The sequence below is a fragment of the Leuciscus leuciscus genome, assembly GCF_965113295.1.
Source record: "Leuciscus leuciscus genome assembly, chromosome: 1".
NCBI lineage: Eukaryota > Metazoa > Chordata > Actinopteri > Cypriniformes > Leuciscidae > Leuciscus > Leuciscus leuciscus.
The window spans coordinates 21,466,220-21,491,145 of NC_138725.1; the positions used below are offsets into that span (position 1 = coordinate 21,466,220).

At 40.3% G+C, this 24,926-nt stretch overlaps 2 protein-coding genes and 1 long non-coding RNA gene across 7 annotated transcripts in view; 1 reads left to right on the forward strand and 2 right to left on the reverse strand.

Annotated features, from left to right (window-relative positions):
• The window catches only part of LOC309503063, a 182,259-nt gene that overhangs the window by 62,796 nt on the left and 94,537 nt on the right, over positions 1-24,926 (forward strand). The window lies entirely within an intron of this gene.
• LOC309499143 (uncharacterized protein) overlaps positions 1-24,926 on the reverse strand; it is a 156,678-nt gene that overhangs the window by 52,648 nt on the left and 79,104 nt on the right. The gene's annotated exons all lie outside the window — the stretch shown is intronic.
• On the reverse strand, positions 4,587-24,729 carry LOC309500420 (uncharacterized protein). 3 transcript variants are annotated; one of them, XM_082172063.1, is made up of 3 exons: positions 24,441-24,729; positions 11,661-13,041; positions 4,587-5,571 (listed from the first exon to the last, which is right to left on the reverse strand). In XM_082172063.1, exons 2-3 carry the CDS (start codon positions 13,034-13,036, stop codon positions 5,565-5,567), a joined length of 1,383 nt encoding a protein of 460 aa, XP_082028189.1. In that variant the 5' UTR covers positions 13,037-13,041; positions 24,441-24,729; the 3' UTR covers positions 4,587-5,564. The 3 variants fall into 3 exon arrangements, with proteins under 3 accessions (XP_082028189.1, XP_082028188.1, XP_082028187.1); XM_082172062.1 differs by having other exon boundaries at positions 11,661-13,251; XM_082172061.1 differs by having other exon boundaries at positions 11,661-13,309.

Below are 24,926 nucleotides of genomic sequence, written 5' to 3' on the forward strand. Positions count from 1 at the left end.
CCCCTGAAGCGGCGGCGGCGCTGGCGAATGCCGCCGGCTGTGCGGCCGGGAGGGGGAGCGGAGAGGAAGAAAGAGAAGCTCGAGGGAACGGGTCCGGCGAGCTTCTTGTTGCCACAACGGTCTCCGGTGGTCTCTGAGAGTGGCGCTTCTTTCTGCGAGGCCCCGCAGGTTTTTAGAAAAACGCCTCGCGCTGTTTTAGGAGAGAGAAAGTGTGTGTCGCGGGGCGAACACACACAGCAGAAAAAGGATATGCCGCCGGATGGCGTAGCAGGCACGGTTGGCTGAACGCAGCGAAGACGGCCGGCTTCTCCAGACGCTTCCTAGGCTTACTGGTCGCTGAATTCACCGGCGGCGGCTTCTCAAGATCCAGAAAATCAGATTTCCAACCTGTGAGCCCTCTTTTATACACGCTAGCCACACCCATTCTGGTGGGCAAGATGCGTGGAGGGCGCGACGTCACGCGGGGCTCACTGGTAGGCTGCTGCAGTTGCCGCAGGACAGGTACAGCCTGCTATGGTCTGCTGTCTGCCGCACTGCGTTGACAATAAATACAAAATTAAGGATAATTTTTGGCTTCAGGGGCCTCATTTATAAAACTTTGTGTAGGATTTGCGTCATAAGTGGCGTACAGATGAAACATAGGACGTGCGTACGCACAGAAATATTCGGATTTATAAAACCGTGCGCACGCACATCCTACGCAGTTTTCTCTTAATAAATCACAATCAATTCTAAATGTAGCGCAGCTTTTGCGGCTTCATGTCACGCCCATAGTTGCCCATAAATAGTCCGTGAAACGCCCACAAGTTAATATTCATCGATACGAAATCATGGCAAACACAGAGAAGAAAACCAAGAAACGTAACTTCACTCACGTCATTACGCATTGTGACGGCATCATGGCATTTTATTACCATCAATTTGATTACATCTGACAAGCTACAGATGTGTTATGAGGATGAATTGCATATCATGCCAATATTATTGCAGAACATATTTCACTTTTCTTTTTGCAAATGTGTTAATTTGCATTTCTGTTGTAGTCTTTGTTTGATTTTGTTTGTTTTACACTGCAGATCGATCAAACGGGTGTTCGTGTATAGGCTGTTAATTGTAAGACTTGCTTTGTGAAGTCTTCATGTTATTTATGAGAGGCAGTATTGCCATTTCTTTTACACAACGGTCTACAGTTTCACACACTTTCACGTGTTTCTTCCATCTGCCGACGGTGTCGCCATTTCTCATTTCACCCGTTTTTGTGCGTACGCCTGGGTCAGAGCTTGCGTGAAGGACCGCACATTTTCTTCTCTTAACACTACAAAGACATTTCACCTATCAAAATAAACCACATAACAGAATAAAGGTATATCAATGTCCATTTCCCACCACTCCTGTGAAAACTACAATGGCACGCAAGGTTTTTTTTTTTTTTTTTACGTTATCGTGAGAAGCGGAGCGGAGCACAAGAGAACAACGGAGTCTGAAGTAGCTGCTTGCTTAAAAGATCTTGCTCACCTCTCAATCATCCAATTTCAAAACTGTTTTCACAGGATGAATTTTGAGTTCATAAGCTTTCGAATGATACCTAATCTATGATGATTACTAAAATATGTGATTGTTACGTGTCCATCAAATGAATTAAAATGGAACATCATAACATATAAAGACCACAGAGATTCAGTGACAGTGCATAAATTATTTATTTATAAATGATTTAAATGATGAATAATTTGTCATAAGCAGAGCATGGTGGTAAAAGAAAGTAACAAAACAAACAGAAAGAAAACCCTGCGCACACATGTCTACCGGAGAAATAACACTTGCCTACCCCCCGTTCGAAAACAAAAGACAATGTTCTCCGTGAGTCTTCCGGGTCCTCTGACTGCTACCCTAACTAATCCTAAACTAAATAACATGTGAAAACCCATCACCAATTACCACCAGCTCTAAATAAAGTTATAAACTAAATCTAACAGAACGTGCATTCCCCTCCGGGAACGTGCTTATGAAACACGATCATGAAGTCGACACGAGAAACTCCATAAAGAGGCATAACGTGCCGAGCACACGAGACACCTCGGAGCACGCTCCGTCTGCCACCAGAAGCTGATCGGAAGTGAGAGTGAGAGAGGAAGCGGATATCAAACAAGGCGTCTTTAAAGCAGTTGCCCCATGTCTATGGTTGCCCCACCCACAGTCAGCAGTCGGCGGGATGTCACGTGACCTATTCACCTTATTCCGGAAGTAGCACTGGGTGGCGCCATCCGCGTAATCTCACTTCCTGGTTTAGCTACTTAGCGCTTTGTTTGCCCTGGTCCAATCTGTTATCTGTCTTGATATAAGTAGATAGACTATAATATTATAGCCAAATGCGTTGGCCTATGGTTATTAACAACTGCTGCAACGTACTAAAGCACATTTCACTTGAAGCTTTTGAAACAATGCCACAATCAAATTATTTAATAGCTGTGTCTTTCTAATAGCTATTACTTAGTTATGAAGATGTGCACAAACACTACTACATGTAAAGTTTGAAACATTATTACACCACAGCTTAATCACCAGATACATTTGCAGTGTATAGCCAACAGATGAGAAAAAAATAGCCACGAACTGGTGTAGAAAGAAAGTAGAGCCTCAACTAGATGAACAAGAGGGTAACGTTAGCTTAGCTAACTGCTAGCTGCAATTTCTTATGGTTTGATCTCTAACACAAGTAATGGCTGTAAAATAAATCCAGCGACTGAATTCTAGAGGACCATAGCTTTCAAACAAGGTATAGCATGTGTATGTGTCCTGTAGTGAGACCATTACAACATTAGATGTGTGTGGCTAATGTAGGCTAAACCCTACACATCGTCCGGGCTGCGATCAGACAGGCAGAGACGGGTCATATAAACACCTAAAAGTCGTTTAAAAATTACCCCGAGAAACAGTGCATTGCTGTGCTGTTGGTACACACGTACATAGCACATTTGGCATAAATTAACTTATCTTATGTGACATTTTATCAGTGAGACTTCTCTGCAGTTCTCCTCGAAATTGAATGAGGGTCCGCTAAACCGGAAGGTGGTTTACAACGGAAGTACTGGACAGAAGTAAAAGTGGGCGGGGCGGAATAAGGTGAATAAAGGAAACAGAAACACAACCGCACAAAGCAGCACAAACACTGTTCCCATTAGGCTTAACAGCGTAACAGTGATACGGAAAAAAAGTCCAAAAAAAAAAAAGTGCGCCAATCGTCCAGCTAGCAGGACCAGGACGTGACAGTTAATTAAACCCGTTTTTCTCAAAATTTCGTTCCTGGAAATCATAGCGATCAACAGACTTCAGATAGCCATAACTTTTGTTACCAACAAACGCTGAAATAAATAAAAACTGATTTGGAAAAGGTTAGGAACCAGCTTTAATATGGTATCAAGTTATTAACACCTGTAATCGGTAAAATTTCACCATGTGGTGGGTTTTCCCAGATCGCATCACATATATTAAAATAGAAAACTATTTTATTAATGATATTATTAAAATATAATATGTCACAATATTATTTTTTTTATTGTTTTTTATCAAATAAACGCAGCCTTGGTGAGCAGAAGAGACTTCTTTTAAAAACATAAAAAATCTTTAAAAAACTTTTGACCAGTAGTGTGTATATATATATATATATATATATATATATATATACTTTTTTTATGTACAATTCATACATTTTATTTTATTTATTTGAGTTTCATGTAAATATTTATTCATATGTATGTTGAATGCTACACTTAATACACATTTATAAACTTAAATATTGAAATGTGCTTTCTCTTCCTTCATAACAGTGTAATGACAGTGTTTTACTCCGGTGGGGCCAATCTTCATGATCTTTCCTAGGGCCCCACAACCCCACGGGCCGGCACTGGCATTGACTGGCGACTCCCTCACACGTCCTTTGTTAAAATCGCAATTTTCTCACGGTTTACAAGTAGTTGGAAACATTTGGGATATTGTAAGTAATCAAATAAACAAAATATATAACAATGGCCTAGTGGTTTTTGGATATTTTACTGCAAAATTCTTCCATAGTGCACCTTTAATCTTGTGTTCTGTCTCAGTCACCAGCTGGTGTGCCCAGGTCGGCCACTAGAGGGCACTCCTCCTCTGACCTTTGCCACTCAGCCATGAACTTCAGTCCCCATAATCCTTTGCCCGGACTCATCATGAATTATTGCTTTCACCTGTTTGTCATTATTGTTTGTCTCAGCCTATTTATACCATATGTTCTCTGTTATTTCTCATCAAGGTTTTGTAGTTGTCACGTTGCACGTCTGAGTGCTCTCCCTTGTCTCTTGTGTTTTTATTGTGGATTGTTTGCAAGTGTTTTGATCCTTTGTCTGGCATATGACTACGATTCTGGATTTTCCAATGAAGCTGCGCTTGGATCTTACTAAAGTCTCAGAGCGATCCGTGACGCGTTCCCTTCCCAGTCTAGGGGTCGGAGGAGAGGTAACAAAGGAAAAGAAAGTATAATAACGTAGAGATGTAAAGATATGTGCAGAACACACTTCAGCCTCAGTCTCAGAGTGAAAACATAACACAACTTTAAGGAAAAGGAAAAGTATTTATTTCCTTCATATATCAAAAAGGCTTAACAAAAGATGGGAATAAATCTTCAGGAGAGAGTAAGGCCTAAAATAATAACAGAAAAGAAGCAACAACTCAAACTTCCCTGAGCTTCCTCTCTAACCAGATAATAAAGGATAAACTGGCAAGCCAACTAACCGTTGTTGGCACACAACAAATGAGCGTAGATCCCACACTCAGCACACACACTTTTTGTTTTGCAACATTTGGACAAAAACAGAATTAAAGACAATTATGAAAAAAATCAGCCAAGGCAAATCAAACACAGACACAATAGAATTTTATCAGAAAAAATACACATAGATAACATCAGAATCCTAAGCAAACAGAATATTAATATGCACTGCGAGTCAATCAACCAAAGGCTAGATTTAAGGCTTTACAGCAACTATCCCTGAGAGCCCAAATCTGCTCCTTATACAGTTCCTCTGCTTTAGTTCTAGCATCATATTTCTCCCGAATCCTGTATAATTACATTTCATACCATGTTGTTTTCTCTCTTTGAAGATCTGCCATCATCTTCTTCATTTGTTCTCTCTCACTCTTTTGTTGCTGAACTGAGCAGCTCTTGGACTAAAGATCTTCTTTATCAGATCTACTGTGTCCATCTCCTCTCCTGTAAATCTTCCCAAACTCAACACAATGATGAACACATGAGGTCCAGGAGACAACATGGAAATACATTTCAATATTTATTTTACTGCTTGATCATTCATCAGTGTGTCGTGTCAAAGAGACCTGGAGTATCAACAACAGTTACTGGTCGACCATCAACTTCACCAACTCTCTTTCCACAAACTGTTGTGACTGAATCTAGTCTTAATTCACTGACAAACTCATCTCTTCCCAGAATACGGTTTCCTGTTGCACTCTTCCAATTTCCTGTCTTCCCGATCGGAGCAATCCTCAGACACTCCTGATCCTCTTGTTCATCTTCAGCACCTGAAAATCACAGCGGTAGAAAGAAAACTTAGTGAAATGAAGCTCAGAACTTTAATATTGTTATGTTGGATTGTAGAAGTTGCAGCTGAATGCTAATTGATTATGAACTGGAAAAAAACATCTTCACTTGCAATAATAATAATGATGATAATTAAAGCTGCAAGCAGCATTTATCAGGGTTCAAGCATTAAGGCCTTTAAGCAGATAAGGCAATTTACTACTGAAATATGTGGTTTTTAAAGCTTTTTAACAGTTATAGTGCCACCTATGGTCCGATCTCCATAAAATGTTGCATGCTTGTTCAGAATGCTGTCACATTATATGCTCACCAATTTTCATGAAGTTCTGAGTTTTCATTAAGGATTTATAGGCTTGAGTTTTTTTGCCACACCCATTTTCAAAATGACCCTGTTATAGCTACCCAAAGGGTAAATTAACAATTACAATAGGGTTTCAGCACTGAAGTGCTTGAACCCCTAATAATAATAATACTAATACTACTACTACTACTACTACTACTACTACTACTACTACTAATAATAATAATAATAATAATAAACTCCATGGATGGACACTAGGGCTGGGCAAAAAAAATATTGATTTCCCGATTTTAATCTATTCTAATTTTTTCGAACCGATATTGATTCTTAAATCCCAATAATCGATTAGTCGTCCTGTTTTAACAGTTGATGAATTAATGGAATATTGTTGCGCGCATCCCATCCAATAAATCGCAATAATCTTTGTGCTTTGTTACTATTGATATGAAACAGTCTCTGATTCAAATTCCATTTTCTTACGAAATTCAAAAACATAAATGGCGCTGTGGCGTGAGATCGCTCTGGCTCAGCTCAAGAGAAGCAGCAGCACATGATCTTCTCTTCCACCTTAATAACACCAGTTACAGCACCAAATAAACATGAATGAGCATCTGAAAGTGTGTTAAATGATAGAGTACAACTTATCGAAATCCGTATCATCACATGGAATCGCTCAATCAGTGTTTCAACCGTGGAAAGACGTCAGTAAAACAGCTTGTAAACAATGTCATGTAACGCCACATTCACCTCAGAAAAACCATATCCAATGACCATAAACTCGTTGGTCGGCTAGAAAAATGAACTCTAGAGAGGAGCATTTTGCTAAAATTCTGCACCATATTACATATTCATTATAATTTTTTTACTGTTCTTCAATAGGCTATTTAATGCATTGAATAAAGCTGGCAAGTTTTTATGACAGCCACCATTTAAATGTTTATATATATATATATATGTCTCCATAGTTTACAGCATTACTTAAGATATATATATAATTGTGAAATGTGTGTCAATACCCAGCCCTAATCAATACCCAGTGTTATGAAAATAGTTTATGCATTATTTTATTCATATTAAATGATCTTTCCCTATAATAAATCATGTACTTTTTTTTTTATGTTAGACCAGCTTCAGTCTGCCGCATGAATGATAGCTGTCCTTTAGTGTGCTTTCATCATAAACAATCTGCTACATTTCTTGTCTTTCGGGAGTTATCGTTTGTATGTATAGTTATGTTAAGATATGATTCAACTATGTTTGATTGTATTTTGTGTTTAGAGTAAGACTTCATTCGTATCCTTATACTAATATGTGCAGGGGCGCAACTACCCAGTGTCAGAGGGGTATGCAGCAACAATTTTGCGTTTCAGGTTCCTGTTCATAATGGCCAGTGCTGGAATCATCACCATGAAATCTCTTTTGCTTTCTGAAACGTCTCTCTCTAAACTCAGGGGAAGCATCCATCTCAATGGCTATTCGGCGTGCAATGTCAAGCAATGTTCGGCGATTGTTAAGGGCCAATGGGTGGAATGTGGCCAGGACACCGGGTTACACCCCTACTCTTTACGAGAAGTGCCATGGGATTTTTAATGACCACAGAGTGTCAGGACCTCGGTTTTACATCTCATCCGAAGGACGGTGCTCTTTAACAGTATAGTGTCCCCGTTACTACACTGGGGCATTAGGACCCACAGGGTGAGCGCCCCCTGCTGGCCTCACTAACACCTTCCAGCAGCAACCTGGTTTTTCCCAGGAGGTCTCCCATCCAGGTACTAACCAGGCTCAACCCTGCTTAGCTTCAGTGGGCAACCAGTCTTGGGCTACAGGGTGATATGGCTGCTGGCTCTTTAAGAGAGTCTGTCATTCCAATGGCAGTGTCCATCGAGATGTTCACTGCTTGCATTGCCTTGCTGACATAGGTGATCTCTGACAAAAGATTGTACCAAACCAAGAGGCACATGAGGAACTCCATGCTGACAATCTCGCCAGACAGCGACTTTGCCTCTGAGACAGTTTTGACGTCTTTCTCCACTTCCTCAAGCTTTTCCAAAGCATCAAGAATCCCCCCTAACTGGAAACGTACAGCTTTGACGAAGTTTATTTTTGCTTCCCACCTGGTAGCCACTCAGAGGCTTCAGTGTAATGTCCACAAATTGTTTCAGAATATCCCACCTCTTCACCGAAGCCGAACAAATGGTGAACAGTCTTTGGAGAGTGCCAAAAAAGGTTAGACACACTCTGTTTGATGACGCAGCATCACATTAACAGGAGGTTCAGACTGTGGCTACAGCAGGGGATAAATAGTGCTTCTGGACTAGAGGTCTGCACAGGCTTCAAACTTTAGCCCGAACCCGGCTTGTACCCGAAATAATTTAACCCGACCCAACCCGAAAATTATGGTTATATTTTAAGCTCGAGCCCAACCCGAACCCGAGGTCCGTTTCTCACACTAAATATTTTTTTTTTTTTTTTTTTTTTGCAATACGCTGTATTTTATGATTGCTTACAAATATAATTAAAAATATGCTACATGTACAAACACCGTTTCACCAAGGCACAGCGGCCCCCTCAGCAGTCAGCAGCACACAAGAAAAAAAAAAAAAAAGAGCAAAAGCACGGACTTACTAATTACGAAACTTAGATGTGGTTGAACAGGTGAAACAGTCACAAATTCCCCTGGAACCCAAAACATTAAACTTCAAAACAAAGTTTGCGCAGTTGCACAACTATTTACACAAATATATCCTTCTCAGTAGACTACGAGTTATGAAGGAAGAGAACAGCATCTAGAGTCGATGGTTTCAGTGCCGCCCTCTGATTGCGATGTTGTGTCTGAAATAGCACGCGCAGGCTATTCATTAAACATTAACTCGGGTCGGGTAGCAGACCTCTACTCTGGACACTTCTGCTGCACCAATGCTTGCAAACCCTTGTGTATACCCCTCATATTTGAGCCATTGTCATAGCTCTGCCCCTACAGTTAGCCAACTCCAACCCCAGGTTATCCAGCACCCCAGTCAGTGTTTCTGTGAGGCCTTTACCAGTTGTGTCCTTCACGACTGTGAAGCCAACAAAAGACTTATTGATGGTGGCATTCTTGTCATCATCTGTATGAACATACCGGATTATTACGGAGGCCAGCTCCTGCTTTGATATGTCAGGTGTGCAATTTAACTCCACTGCAATGTACTTGGAGGCTTTGACCTGGGCACAAATTTGACAAAGTACACATTCAGAAATTAAATCTAAAAATTAATTTTGAGTGCACCAGGAAAGATATCCTGTGGTTTCTTTAGAGGCTACCTTTCTAAGATGCTCTGCTAGTGGGACATCATATTGTGCTATGGCATCAAGGACACCCAGGAAATTTCCATTTTTAGGATCTCCTAACTTAGCATTCTTCCTCTTCAGTGGCAAGTTCCTTTCTGCAAGGAAGAGTATGCAGTCGATCACTCTCGTTAACACTACTCCAGTGTGCCTTTTCAGCATCTATGGCTCTTTGCAATGTTCTGTCAATGTTCTGGCGTAAGCGTGATGCTAATTCTTTACACAACAGATAAGCAACAGATCTGTTCCATTTCCACCTCCCTCTCCTCTCCTCTTCTCTGTTCCACATGATCTTCCACCTCAGTTCCATTTCCACCTCCCTCTCCTCTTTACCTCTCTGTTCCACATTCTCTTCCACCTCATTCTCCTCTTCACCTCTCTGTTCCACATTCTCTTCCACCTCACTCTCCTCTCATCTTCTCTGTTCCACATTCTCTTCCACCTCATTCTCCTCTTCACCTCTGTTCCATTTCCACCTCCCTCTCCTCTTCTGTTCCACATTCTCTTCCACCTCAGTTCCATTTCCACCTCCCTCTCCTCTTCACCTATGTTCCACATTCTCTTCCACCTCATTCTCCTCTTCACCTCTGTTCCATTTCCACCTCCCTCTCCTCTCTTCCACATTCTCTTCCACCTCATTCTCCTCTTCACCTCTCTGTTCCATTTCCACCTCCCTCTCCTCTTCTGTTCCACATTCTCTTCCACCTCATTCTCCTCTTCACCTCTGTTCCATTTCCACCTCCCTCTCCTCTTCTGTTCCACATTCTCTTCCACTTCATTCTCCTCTTCACCTCTCTGTTCCATTTCCACCTCCCTCTCATCTCCTCTTCTCTGTTCCACATTCTCTTCCACCTCCCTCTCCTCTTCACCTCTGTTCCATTTCCACCTCCCTTCTCCTCTCCTCTGTTCCACATTCTCTTCCACCTCAGTTCCATTTCCACCTCCCTCTCCTCTTCACCTCTGTTCCATTTCCACCTCCCTTCTCCTCTCCTCCACATTCTCTTCCACCTCATTCTCCTCTTCACCTCTGTTCCATTTCCACCTCCCTCTCCTCTTCACCTCTCTGTTCCACATTCTCTTCCACCTCATTCTCCTCTTCACCTCTGTTCCATTTCCACCTCCCTCTCCTCTTCCACATTCTCTTCCACCTCATTCTCCTCTTCACCTCTCTGTTCCATTTCCACCTCCCTCTCCTCTTCACCTCTCTGTTCCACATTCTCTTCCACCTACTCTGAGCAATGCCTGAACTTTGTATTTTGAGCACTTCTTGCATAGTTTTTTGCCTCGCTTTAGTCCTCAGTTGTAAGTCACTTTGGATAAAAACATCTGCAAAATGACTAAATGTAAACCTCATCTTCACCTCTCTTTTCCACATTCTCCTCAAATTCCTCCTCAGTGGTGAGTGGCTTTCCATCTCTGTCTGCACTATTTTTTTTTTATCCAAAAAGGACACATTGAATAGGTTGGTCAACAGAACTTCAGACCATACTGGACATTTGGTTTGGTGTGGTCTAACTAATAGAACTCCTACCTGATGTCATCACTGGTCTCACCTGTACTTGATGCCATCGCCGACCTCCCCTACACTTCCACCTAATGTTAGACCTACCTGTTTCCTTCCCCTGTCTTTCCTGATCCACCATCCTCACACCTGAATTAAATGAACTCACTGTTAAATATAGCAGCCTAAATTCAATTCTTAAATCAGCCTAGTGATGGCATCAGATCTGTCGAAAAAGTCCTGGCAGAAAGTGATGCATAAGGAAGGATGTAGTGTAACGACGCCCAGTTCCTGGAATGCACTAATATTTTGTTGGTTGCACCAGTTTGCAACAATTATTAGTTAACACCAAGTTGTCAACACAAAAAATCATTTTTTGTTGTTACACTACATCCTTATGCATCGCTTTCTGACAGAACTTTTACGTGCTTTTCCCAAATCACTGAAGTGACTTCGACGTCCGGGTTAGCAGTAGCATGAATCTGCCAGCGCTGTGTAGTAATGTTGTTGCGTGATAGAGATCGGCCCATGAGTAAACCGCTGTCTAGTATTGCTCTGAGCTGATAAACTCTTTGCGCTGCGCAGCTCAAACAAGTAGCGTGGTTTCATTCTGCTTTTGTTTGCCGTGTGCCAGGAAAAAAAAAGGTCGCAAAATGAGACCATTTACTCGCAGTCTAGAGCCCTGTATAGTGCTGTATTTCTGCTTTACATGAGTGCCACCTACTGTCAGAGCGAATTTGTGTTTTTTTGCATTGATCTGAACTGACAAAATAGACATTACTGTTGGTTGAACACAAGTTAATACATATCAATCAACAAAGTGTCCTGTGCTCACCACACACCAGCTATAGGTGTAGAGGAGAGATTTGGCTATAGGGTGATGTGTGGCTAACTTACACAGAAGAGCTTTGTTGCTCAGCACATGAAAATAAACTACTTACTGTGATCTCAGACTGTGTTTAAGTGGTTTCTTCACTGCATGGATCTTCATGTGTAGATTCAGGTGACTTTTAATAGAGAAACTCTTTCCACACTGATCACACGTGTGCGGCTTCTCTCCAGTGTGGATCCTCTCATGTGTTTTCAGATGTGCTGATCGAATGAATCTCTTGTCACAGTGTGAACACATGTAAGGTTGTCCTCCAGTGTGGATCATCTCATGTCTTTTCAGAGATATTGAATGACTCAATCTCTTGTCGCAGTGTGAACACTTGTAAGGTTTTTCTCCAGTGTGGATCCTCTCATGTGTTTTCGCTGACTGACTGAAACTCTTGTCGCAGTGTGAACACTTGTAAGGTTTCTCTCCAGTGTGGATCATCTCATGTCTTTTCAGAGATGATGAATGACTGAATCTCTTGTCGCAGTGTGAACACTTGTAAGGTTGTTCTCCAGTGTGGATCATCTCATGTGTTTTCAGAATTGATGGCTGACTGAATCTCTTGTCACAGTGTGAACACTTGTAAGGTTGTTCTCCAGTGTGGACCATCTCATGTGTTTTCAGAGATGATGAATGACTGAATCTCTTGTCACAGTGTGAACACTTGTAAGGTTGTTCTCCAGTGTGGATTCTCTCATGTGTTTTCAGAGAGAATGACTCCCTGAATCTCTTGTCACAGTGTGAACACTTGTAAGGTTTCTCTCCAGTGTGGATCATCTCATGTGTTTTCAGAGAGAATGACTGACTGAATCTCTTGTCACAGTGTGAACACTTGTAAGGTTTTTCTCCAGTGTGGATCCTCTCATGTGTTTTCAGAGAGAATGACTGACTGAATCTCTTGTCGCAGTGTGAACACTTGAAAGGTTTTTCTCCCGTGTGTATTCTCTGGTGCAGTTTTAAACTGTTTTCTGTATTAAAAGTCTTCTCACACTCAAAGCACATGTACTCTCTCACAACAGTGTGAATTTTCTGATGTTTATTTAAATACAGCAGAAGTGAAAAACTCTTTCCACACACAGAACATAAATGTGGCTTCTCCTTAGCATGAACTGTCAGGTGTCTCTTCAGGACTGATGTACTAGGAAATGTTTTGCCGCATTGATCGCATATGAACGGCTTCTCTCCGGTGTGGATCCTCATGTGAATCTCAAGACTTTGTTTGCTTGTGACACTCTTCCCACACTGAGTGCAGGTGAAAGATTTCTTGGCTCTTCTTTCCTTTAAAAATGTCAGTTCTTCACTCTCCTCCTCCACTTTACTCAGTTCTTGACTTGACTCCTTCACTTCACTCAGTTCTTCACTCTCCTCCTTCACTTCACTCAGTTCTTGACTCTCCTCCTTCACTTCACTCAGTTCTTCACTCTCCTCCTTCACTTCCATCAGTTCTTCACTCTCCTCCTTCACTTCACTCAGTTCTTGACTCTCCTCCTTCACTTCACTCAGTTCTTCACTCTCCTCCTTCACTTCCATCAGTTATTCACTCTCCTCCTTCACTTCACTCAGTTCTTGACTCTCCTCCTTCACTTCACTCAGTTCTTCACTCTCCTCCTTTACTTCACTCAGTTCTTGACTCTCCTCCTTCACTTCACTCAGTTCTTCTCTCCTCTTTCACTTCCATCAGTTCTTCACTCTCCTCCTTCACTTCCATCAGGTCTGACATAAGAAAAATATATTAAATTAAATTTTCATTACATCAAAATAATTAACCGAGAGAAATATAAAGTGAAAGGACATGAAAGTGAGCCCTGATGTAATGGTAGAAAGTAGACAACTGCTATAAAATATTATGATAATGGATGCCTTTTTATAAATTGATTACGTTCCATGATTGTGGAAAATGTATCTTCCAATTATTATTTTTAAAACATTATAGGCACGAATCCCATGTTTCTTTAGCAAGAAGTATTAAATATATTTGAACTGTGACACTCAGGAAGTGACATCATCTGGGCTCTTTCTACTGCATGATGGGAAAACAATAAAATAATCGATCCATTGTCTCAATTTTTATACAAACTGTACAGTGTTGATCACATTCATCAACTGTTACCAAAGTTGATGTAACAAGAATATCTATAACTGTGAATAACTTGTATGATATTTGACAAATACAACTTTATCAGTAACTTGTTGTTAACTGATTATTCCTAAAAAATAATTTTGTAAACTGTTGAAAATGACAAATTCTGGTAACTTTGTTGCAAATTGGGAACCAGATATAAAACAAATGTAAAATAAAACAGTTAAAATAATATTTAGTTTGATCTGATGTTGACAATCAATATAAAAATGTCTCAAACCTCCCTTTACTGACCATTTGCTGAAATGTCAACTAGTCTCTACCCTGTGAAGGTCTCCTTCTCTTCACCTCTGTACAGATCAAACTTTTTTCAGGATAACTTTTTAGGGAAGGACTACACACCTGCGCACATATATTCAAACGCACATAACTATAGACTGAACTCGTAATGTGCATGTGCACGCCAGCACGTTTTCACAGGTTTGCATTTTTAAAGTTTGCGTAGAGAGAACTTAAGGATTTTCTGTTAGAACGGTGTCGTGTTAGTGGCCCCTAAGTTAATAACTAATGATAGTTGCGACAAAACTAATAATAACTTTATTCTAGACCTGCTATAAAGCCAAAACAATCTGTTACTTTAATTTCCTATTATCACTGTAAAGCCGCTTTGGAACAATCTACTATACATTCTGTACCATTTCATAGTTGAACTGTTTATCTAAATGTGATGAAGTGCTTGAATGTTTCTAACATGAATGTTCGTCAGCATCATGAATTAATGAAGAATAAACACAATAAACCCTGTAGCTGGGAGGAATTCAAGATGGCAGCTGGCAAATGTGGTGTGCTTGTGGTGCTTTTACATACATATTTATTATCTGTTTAGAAAACATCCCTAAAATCACACGTCCCTAAAATCACACGTCCCTAAAACCCTAAAATTACATAGTTGCTAATTGCTATGCTCACTCAAACAAACTTTTACTTAAAAACAACTTGGTTATGGGAAGAAAATCCTCATGGACATTTCTCTATCCATGTTGGTATCCAGCCAAGCGCAATGATAAAGGTGGCGTCAAAAGGCAAGTGAATGGCAAAAATTTATAATTTGCATCTGCCAATTATTATCTGGAGATATACAGTCCCCTCCAAAAATATTGGATCAGTGGCAATTCCTTTAATTTTTCTGTAGCAGGCTGATCTCATGAAATGGCGTATGTATGACACGCCAATTCGATTTCCATTTTTGGCGTGCTATCAACACGCATAATCGTTTTTCAGCGTGTTTATCAACGCCGTTGACTTAACGTTACATTATAAATATGACCTACCCCAACTCCGTCCCTAAACCTACCCGTCACTGGGGTTAATACCATGTATAGATTATAAATGTAAGATCCCTTAACTGTACTCCCACACCTAAACATACCCATTTTATGGACAATATTAAAATGTATAATCACAATAATTAACCTTACAACACAACATCGATTCACAAAATACACCAATTTTATTAGCTTGATGTAATCCAAACCTTCAGAATCCATTATTTGCAAGAAAAAGATCCAAACTCAGCCCTTTATCCAGTAATCGTCATCTTGACCGTAAACGTCAAACCCCGCGCTTGTTATGAATTCAAATTCAAAAATTGCGCCCTCAAGAAGCGTTACGACAGGTTACTATGGTTACGGCAGTAATATCAAACACTCATTGGCTCTCGCCTCGCCTGCTTCGTCACAGATTTGCACATTCACATTTGAAATGAAGCGCGCACTGCCGCGCAGGCGGCAGCCCTCAGAGCAAACCGAACCGAAAACGGATTAACATTTTCATGGATTTGAATTAATAAGTTAAATTCTGCTGTTACCTCATACAAAACCACTGCCAGAGAGGACACATCGTCACGTGAACAACTTTTGGTACCGATTTTGACATTTTCTCATTAAATAAATTATTGTGATTATATTTGTCTGTCTGTTGTTTTTCTTTATAATTGTAGCCTACGTAGTTTTAAGAAATGGTTATGATTAGATGGTATGATTAGCAAACTTCCGGGGATAATGGTACGTGTAAGATTCACGTCTGAGGCTGTTAAACTGTGACATCTACACGTTTTCCAAAGGGGACCAACATGATTAATTTCACGTACATTTTGCTCCGTTTCGCTCGGACATTTAACGGCGTAGACATACACGCGGAAGATGACGGTTCGTTTCGGCGTGAACACGCCGATAGCTCAAAATGCGTATAAATAACACGCCACTTTTGACTTGAAAGTGGCGTGTATGTTTACGCAAAGTCATGATGTCATGTTGTCTGTAGACTGAAAATATTTGGGTTTGACATCAAAAGATGAATATGAGGGAAGAGATCAACATTTCAGCTTTTATTTCCAGGTATTTACATCTGGATCTGATACACAACTTAGAAGATATAACCTTTTGTTTGAACCCAACCATTGCTCATGTGACCAAAAGTATTGGAACATGTGACTGGCAGGTGTGTTTTGTTGCCCTGGTGTGTCCTATTACATTTACATACATTTAGTCATTTAGCAGACGCTTGTATCCAAATCGACTTACAAGTTAGGACTAAGTTAAGCGAATCATCATGAAGAGGCAAAAAACAACGCAAGAAGTGCTCAAAATACGAAGTTCAGGCATTATTCAGAGTAGCATAAGCCCGAAAAGTGAGGGTTTAAAGGGAAAGGGAAGGTGTTTTTTTTTTTTTTTTTTTTATGCGGTTAAGTGCTCACGGAAGAGATGGGTTTTCAGTTGTCTTTTGAATGTTGTCAGGGATTCTGCATTCCGGATGAGGGTGGGGAGAGTGTTCCACCAGCATGGAACTGTGAATGAGAATGTTCTGGAAAGTGATTTTGTGGCTTTCTGTGATGGAACCACGAGACGTCGCTCTTTGACCGATCGTAGGTTTCTGGTAGGGATGTAGACTCGTTGGAGTGAGTGAAAGTAGGAGGGACTGTGAAAGATCTGTAAGCAAGCGTCAATGCCTTGAATTTGATACGAGCAGCGAGAGGTAGCCAGTGCAGAGAGATGAACAGAGGAGTGACGTGGGCCCTCTTGGGCTCGTTGAAGACGAGACGAGCTAAAGCGTTCTGGATCATCTGTAGAGGTTTAGTTGCACATGATGGAAGTCCGGCCAGAAGAGCATTGCAGTAGTCAAGCCTAGAAATGACCAGGGCCTGGACGAGAAGTTGTGTTGCATGCTCAGTTAGGAAAGGCCTGATCTTCCTGATGTTGTGCAGCGCAAACCTGCATGATCGAGCTGTCTTTAAAAAGTGATCTGTGAAGGTCAGCTGGTTATCAAACGTTACTCCAAGATTTCTGACCGACCTTGATGGGGTGATTGATGATGATTCTAGCTGGATAGTGAAGTCGTGTTGTAGAGATGGATTGGCAGGGAGGACGGGAAGCTCAGTCTTTGCCAGGTTGAGCTGCAGGTGATGTTCCTTCATCCATGTCGAGATGTCCGCCAGACAGCTTGAGACCCGTGCAGCTACTGTGGGATCATCTGGTTGAAATGAGAGGAAGAGCTGTGTGTCATCAGCATAGCAGTGGTAGGAGAAACCATGTGCCTGTATGATGTGTCCCAGTGACGTGGTGTATATGGAGAAGAGAAGGGGACCAAGAACTGAACCCTGAGGAACCCCTGTGGTCAGTTGATGTGCTCTGGATACCTTGCCTCTTCATGCGACCCTGAAGGACCTACCTGTGAGATAGGACTCGAACCAGTGGAGTGAAGTTCCTGTGATTCCCAGTGATGAGAGGCTGGACATAAGGATCTGATGATTAACAGTGTCGAAGGCAGCAGACAGATCCAGGAGAATGAGGACTGAAGATTTGGAAGCAGCTTTTGCGGTCCGTAGGGCTTCTGTGACAGACAGTAATGCAGTCTCAGTTGAATGCCCTTTCTTGAAGCCAGATTGTTTGACATCCAGCTGGTTGTTTAGAGACAAGAAGGATGTTACTTGGTTGAAAACAACTCTTTCAAGTGTTTTCGCAATGAATGGTAGGAGAGAGATAGGTCTGTAATTCTCTACAAACGATGTGTTTAGTGTTGGTTTTTTAAGCATTGGAGTAACCCGTGCCTGCTTGAATGAGTTGCGGTGGTGGTGGTGGCGCAATGGATAAGACACATGCCTTTGGTGTGAGAGACCCGGGTTCGAATCCACTGTGAGACACCAATGTGTCCCTGAGCAAGACACTTAACCCCTAGTTGCTCCAGAGCAACCAGTGCGACCTCTGACATATATAGCAATTGTAAGTCGATTTGGATAAAAGCGTCAGCTAAATGAATAAATGTAAAATGTAAATGAGTTGATGATGTGTGTGAGTGCTGGTAGAAGTGTGGGAGAGATGGCTTGTAAAAGGTGTGAGGGGATGGGGTCTAGAGGGCAGGTGGTAGGATGACAGGAGAGGAAAAGAAGTAGATACTTCTTTCTCGGTCAGCGGAGAGAAGGAGGGGAGAGGGTTATTGGCTGTGGAAGGGGTTGGTCTGATTTTGGTTTTGCCAATGCAGACTGCATTTTATACTTAGACGTGTAACCAACATGAAAACCAGAGAGATGTCTATGGGTGAAAAACAAGCAATTGTGAAGATAAGACAAAATGGAAAAATCAAACAAAGACGGCGCAAACATGCGCATCACGTGTTCGGTCGATAGGTATGCGTGTTTGAATATATATGTAAGATTGGTATCAAAGAGCACACCTAGGTTCCTAACTGACAACGAAGACTTAACAGAGCAGCCATCAAGTGTTAGACAGTATTCTAAGTTATTACGTGAGCAAGTTTTTTGGCCAATAATTAGAATCTCTGTTTTTTTCAGAATTAAGTAGTAGGAAGTTGCTAGTCATCCAGTTTTTTATATCTGCTATGCATTCCGTTAATTTTGTGAATTGGTAAGTTTTGTCAGGGCGTGAAGAAATATAGAGCTGAGTATCGTCGGCATAACAGTTAGGGATGTCCTGATCCGATCACGTGATCGGAAATCGGGCCCGATCACGTGGATTCAGACTCGATCGGAATCGGACGTTACCTCCCGATCAGGACTCGGAAATATATGTATATATATTCTCATTATTTTTTAACACATCTATAGTTATGCGATGGCACAGAGTTACGCCGGTTTCACACTGCACGCGTTAGCAGAGTGTAAGCAGCGCAGGAGCAGTGCATATGGTGAGCAGGAGCAGGACACGCGCGTTTTGCTTTCACACTGGCAGCGTTTGTCACGCGCGGCTGAACCGCGGGTTGTGTACAGACAGAGTAGGCCTACTCTATAATGGATAAGTTGGCATTGCTTTATTTCGTTTTCAAATACATTTAAGAGAAAAGGCTTGTCAATAAGCTTATTTTATTAATAATTTAATTTATATAACTTTTGGTTCATCTTTGTTTTTATTGTTCTGGCAACAAGTTTGTTTTTGGACATTTGTTTTCTTTTTAAATTGCTGTTAGTCATTTGATCGACTGTTTAAAACACAATAGATATCATCAATGCACTTTTTGGATAAAACTGCGGTGTATTTTGGCCATGATCAATGCATTGTCACTTTAATTCACTTCCAGCGTAAGCGGCGCAGCAAAAATAGACTCGGCGCCGAAACGATCGCGGCACTGCTGCTTCTGCTCTGCTACACGCTGCCGCGCCGCCTCTGCGTGCAGTGTGAATGCTCTAATCTGTTAACATGGGCGCCGAAAAAAATACGCGCTGCACGCTCTGCTAACGCGTGCAGTGTGAAACCGGCGAGTGCAGTTCCTAAAAGCACATTACTGGCTTTGCAAACACTGTGGCACTTTTATTTTTTTATTTGTTTACATGCCTGCTGGGTATTTCAAGTTGAGGTGCTATTTGTTTATATATTGTCCGTGCTCAACTAAGGCAGAGGCGGCATCTATGCGGGTGAACCGAACAATGGTATAATGATTCAGTTCGACTCCCAAGACAAGACGATGCTCACCCGACTGGCCAATAGGAACGTGGCCCCGCCCATGACACAATTCTCACAGTGAAAGCAGAATCCTGACACGAGAGAAAGAAATTGCATCGAGAGCAAAGAAAAGCGTTTTGAGAGAAACACTTTTTTTTTTAGAGAAAATGTTTTCACACTAATAGCAATATATATATATATATTTGAGAGTTTTTTTTCAAAGTATTTTGAGAGAGATTTCTTTTCTCAGAAATCATTTTTAAAAATTCAAATTTATATTTTTTTATGTTCTGCGAGAAAATACTTTTTTTAGTCTCAAATATTATTATTTTTTGCTATTGGTATGAAAACTTTTTCTCTCAAACTTTTTTTTTTCTCTCAGATCATTTATTTTCTCGCATGTAATAAAGACACAATTCTCTCTCCATAGTGCTGCCCTACTTATTTGCTTTATATATCCAGGGGGCTGTTCCATAAACCAAGATTAGAGTATAAGCCAGGCTTATTTCGGTTAGTCAGGCTTATTTTTGGTAGATTCAGTTTCATAAAGCAAACTTAAAAAAGTTCAAACTCAGTTACCCTGGCAACTTATGCTGGGAAACTAGCCTGGTCCAGGGCAGGCTAACTGTCAGGCTAAGCCTCAGTTGTTACACAGATCCTCTAGCACTGACCGACAAGAACACAATGATATTACCACTGACACTCTCTCATACCATTATTGGACTTTATTAACCATTATTAGTCCAAACATAAATACACAGTATACAGAAAATCAACTTAAATAAGGCTACAATGAGAAATTAGACAATATAGACTTATGAATACATTTCTCTCTGGTTTGTTTGGCAGCTGTAGTACATGTTTATGATTATTAGAAGAACATTAGAACACAATCTAAAAAAAAGCTTTGTAAAGCAGAAGTTAAAATCACAAAATTAAAAATAAATAATTACAAAAGCCAGGGTTTTTCCTGCATAGAGAATTGTGAGGCGGCCGCCTCCGTCAAATTTCGGGCCGCCTCCGTCTGTCGACAAAAACTCAAGACGGAATCACATGATTAGATACCTCTTTTCCACCGACACGATTCCGCAGCGGGTTCACGGCCGGGTTCCATTCCATTCTCAAACCGTTCTGCGCATTTCGACTGCATCAGAATAAGCACGAGCCCGGCCCTGGCCCGAGACGCTCAAGCACAAGTCCGACAGCTCATCAGAATTATCAGCCCGAGTCCGACTCGAGTCCGTTTTTTTTATTAATATTATTACACAGCGGCAGCCTGCCCTATTTGCAGCCATTAAAATAGGTCAGTTTTGTTAGTTATGTTTCTTTTCATTTCTTTATCATGTTAATTTAGACAAATGTTTTGGAGCATTTTTTTTTTAAATGACGACCAAGCAGCCGAACCGACAGCGAGTATAGCCTACAACATGTTTGATCAATTTAGCCTCTCAAATCAACGCTAATAGGCTACTTTACTTGGCTACAATCCATAGATAGGCTATAAAACACTTCAAGCATATCACACAGACAGTTAATTTAACAAATGATTATTTATTAAACCACAGTGAGTAAAACAACTTTTTTTGAAATACTGAGGCAGGCTCAGGCTGCTCGAACCAGCGCTCGCAAACGAAAGGAGCAATAGCCTATCTAAACCAATTAAATTAAATAAACTTGCAGGTTATCTTACCTCAAAAATGCACGACAGAACATGGCCATTCTTTTTTCCAGTAGTTTCCAACAGTTAAACGAAAATAAAAGTCCAATCAAACGAAAAGCATCCGTAGTTTCCAACAGTTAAACGAAAATAAAGTCCAATGAAACGAAAAGTTAGAGCAGTCTTTTACAGAGCATCGTGGAGAAAAAGAATAGCATCCACAGTGTAGCCTAAGGTTTTAACCCAGTCCTCCTCTCTTCTCGCTGCGTTTTAAGTTGGCCATCTGCGATTTTTTCTCTTAATATTCTCCATTATTTGCACATGAGGTGAATCGTGGGTCGCGCTGATGGGAAACCTTCTGTGTGTGTGTGTGTGTGTGTGCGTGCGTGCGTGCGTGTGTGTGTGCGTGCGTGCATGAGACTGTCATGTCAGTCATATGTCACTGTGTAATTATAAGATTATGAAAGTTATGAGGTTATGAAATGTCTTTCTATGTTTGTTTTTCTATCGTCGTCGTCAGCTTCTCATAAAAATATAAAAAGAAGGAACCCAAAAAAAGCCAGAGGCCCGGCCCGCATGTGAATTATGACGTGAGAATTGGCCCGAAGCCCGGCCCTAGGGGCATAAATAAGTCAATAATAATAATATTGGCACGTCGGGCTCGGGCTGAAATGCAGGGCTTTAAGCACCTAAACTGTCTCAAACGGAGCAAGGTAAATTTCTGCGAAAGCGCACGAGCCCCTGCCCCTCCCCCTTTTCAACATCACCTGTCAGTTATCACAACCTCCACAGACGCACGAAAGTCAAGAAGCACCTTCTCTGCAGCATCGAAGTGCCTTCACTTGTCACAGCCAGGTACCGATACTGTTTTTCTTAAGCTTCGGCTCTCAAACTAGTTAGGTTACTTAAAATATATCCATAGAGCCAGCCTGACTTAGGCAATAGCCGAAATTCTTCTGCCGTTTTTATAAAATAAGCTATCACAAGTAGCAGTCACGTAATTTACTAGTACTGTTTTGTAATTTCATGGCCCCCTATGAACTGTAAATAAAATCAAATTATCTGATTATTAAAATACCTAAAAATAAATAAATACATGCTTGTAAAAAGTGTTTTTTTTTTCACCTTCTAGTGGTCATTATACATAAAAAGATGCACCAGATTAATGCATTTATCTTTAAAATGTACAAAATTTTCTTCCGGGAGGGCATGCCCCCGGACCCCCTTAGAGGTACCGAGCTATCGGATTTTGCCACCTCCGCCTCATTTTCAGCCAGGAAAAACCCTGCAAAAGCACAGTATGAATTTTAACTGGTAAGATGAATCTGAGCTTAGTAATTGACAGTATATTAGCCTACATTTGAATATATCATAAAAATACACAAGTAGGTTTAAAACTCTAAATAAGGCACACCTAATGTCCAAATAACAAATATTTTAGCATACATACATACATATATATATATATATATATATATATATATATATATATTTATTATGTACTTTATTATGTCTTTCAATTCAAACACATTTAACACAATTATACAAATTGACAGTTCCTTTAAAGACATCATATTTTCCCCCAATAAATATTCCTTATTTTTCCTTCTACTCTTTTTCTTTTGTGACAATACCCACCAACACACATGATTAGAACAATAACCAAGAAGTACATAGTTGGACACTTTTACATATGATTTAAGGGGGAAAAGACAAAAAACAATAAATAAATATTAATAAAAATGTAACATTCACATATTTATATCAAACTCTTATAATGACACATAATTCCTAATAGTTATTCAAGTAATATTATTTGAATATCAAATATTCAATATAAAATAAGCAATAAATAAAATAACAAATAACTAGCCTAGAAATAAAAGGGAGGGAGGATTATATAAAAATGTAGTTAATGTAGACTAATATATATTCCTTTATTTTATGGAATATTTTTTTGATTTTAGAGTTGCACATATCTTTTCAAAATGTATACATTTGCTCTTAATTTCATGTTATCCTCTTCATAATGTAAAGTACATTAAGAATATATTATATTATATTTATAATATATAAAAAATACATTCTAGAAACTAAATCTAACCACTCATTTAAAACTGGGGATTCTTGCTTTATCCAAAAAATTATTGCATTAAAAGCTGTATTTCTCAGCATTCTAAATAAATATAAATCATATTTATTAAGTAGCATAGGTCCTATACCCAAAACTATATTTTGTATCTTTATATATTTAGTTTCTTAAGGCTACTTCTTAAGGCTACTTCTTAGGCTACTTCTGTTCACTAAAGTACTTCTGTTCGCTAGAAGTTCACTGCAACTTATCCAACATCCTAAAGATAAATTATTATAATTAGAAGATATTTCTAGTGTTATAAAATATCGCATATTAATTTTCCAAGCAAAATGTATATTTTAGTCAGAATTATTGCGCTCCTATTTGCCGCGCATGCGCGCAGCGGCGCTCGTTCAATATGAAGATTAGCAGCAAAATAGATACATTTGCATGACTTTCTAACATTTACAGATGGAGAATATAACTGTAAAATGTAAGTTTTGCACTGAGGAAAAAAAAAAAACATGTCACAAACGAATAAAACAGCACAAAATATACGCTGTTTGATGGTGGATCGGTTTGATCCACGATCGACCTCTAGGGCTGCTTCAGAAACGCGTGCACACGCAATTATCTAGACTTGATAAACCAGGATCAAATTAGTGAGATTGCGTGAACTTCAATTACCTTTTATGGAACGACTTTAGCCCCAACTTATTTGTTAGGCTCATTCAAGTCCGGTTTTGGAGTTTAATCCCCGCTTTTCTAAGCGGCTTTTATGGAACAGCCCCCAGATGTATTTCTAATATTCTGACCACCTCATGTATGTAAACAGGGCTGATAGAAAAACTCTTAAGTGCAACATCACATTATTTAACTATGACCTCAGGGTTTAATTTACACATTTCTGACTGGTAGCGAACATTAGTGAAGTGTTGGTCACTAAGCTAGCTGCAGTTAACTATTCTCTTCCAATAAACACTAACTAAAGCTGGCTACATAAAACACAACTACTGCCTAGATTCAAGAGAGGACGGTTGAAGTGTTTAAAAGTGAAAAATACAGTAATTTCATCAACTTACCAGCGAGCGTGCTTCAGAAACACTGGAAATGAATGAATGGGGTTCAGTGCTGGAGCTGTCGGTGTGTTTGCTGGAACTACTATCGGCTGCTCCCGCTCATAGCTCCGCGACACGCGTCACTTCCGCATTCCTCAGGTCTTCTTCTTCTTCTTTGGGCTTATTGGCGGTTCGCATTCTTAAAAGAGCATTACCGCCATCTACTGTGGGCAATAGATCAGAGACAGTATATCACAACTCCCAGAACAATCCGGGCTCGAGCTTTCAGTGTCGCTGCGTGTTCAGCTATGAAGGTAAAATAGTAGCAAAACTCGAGAGCACGTAGATGTGAATTTGAGAACTTGTACAATAAATATTTGTACTTGTACATTTACATTTACACTCACAGCTCCAATGTGAAAACCTGTAAAATAAAAATCTGAAGCTGAATGTTGAAATTTGCACTCGCAAACATTAGTCACAAACCTGTATTCTGAATCTGAAGCTGCA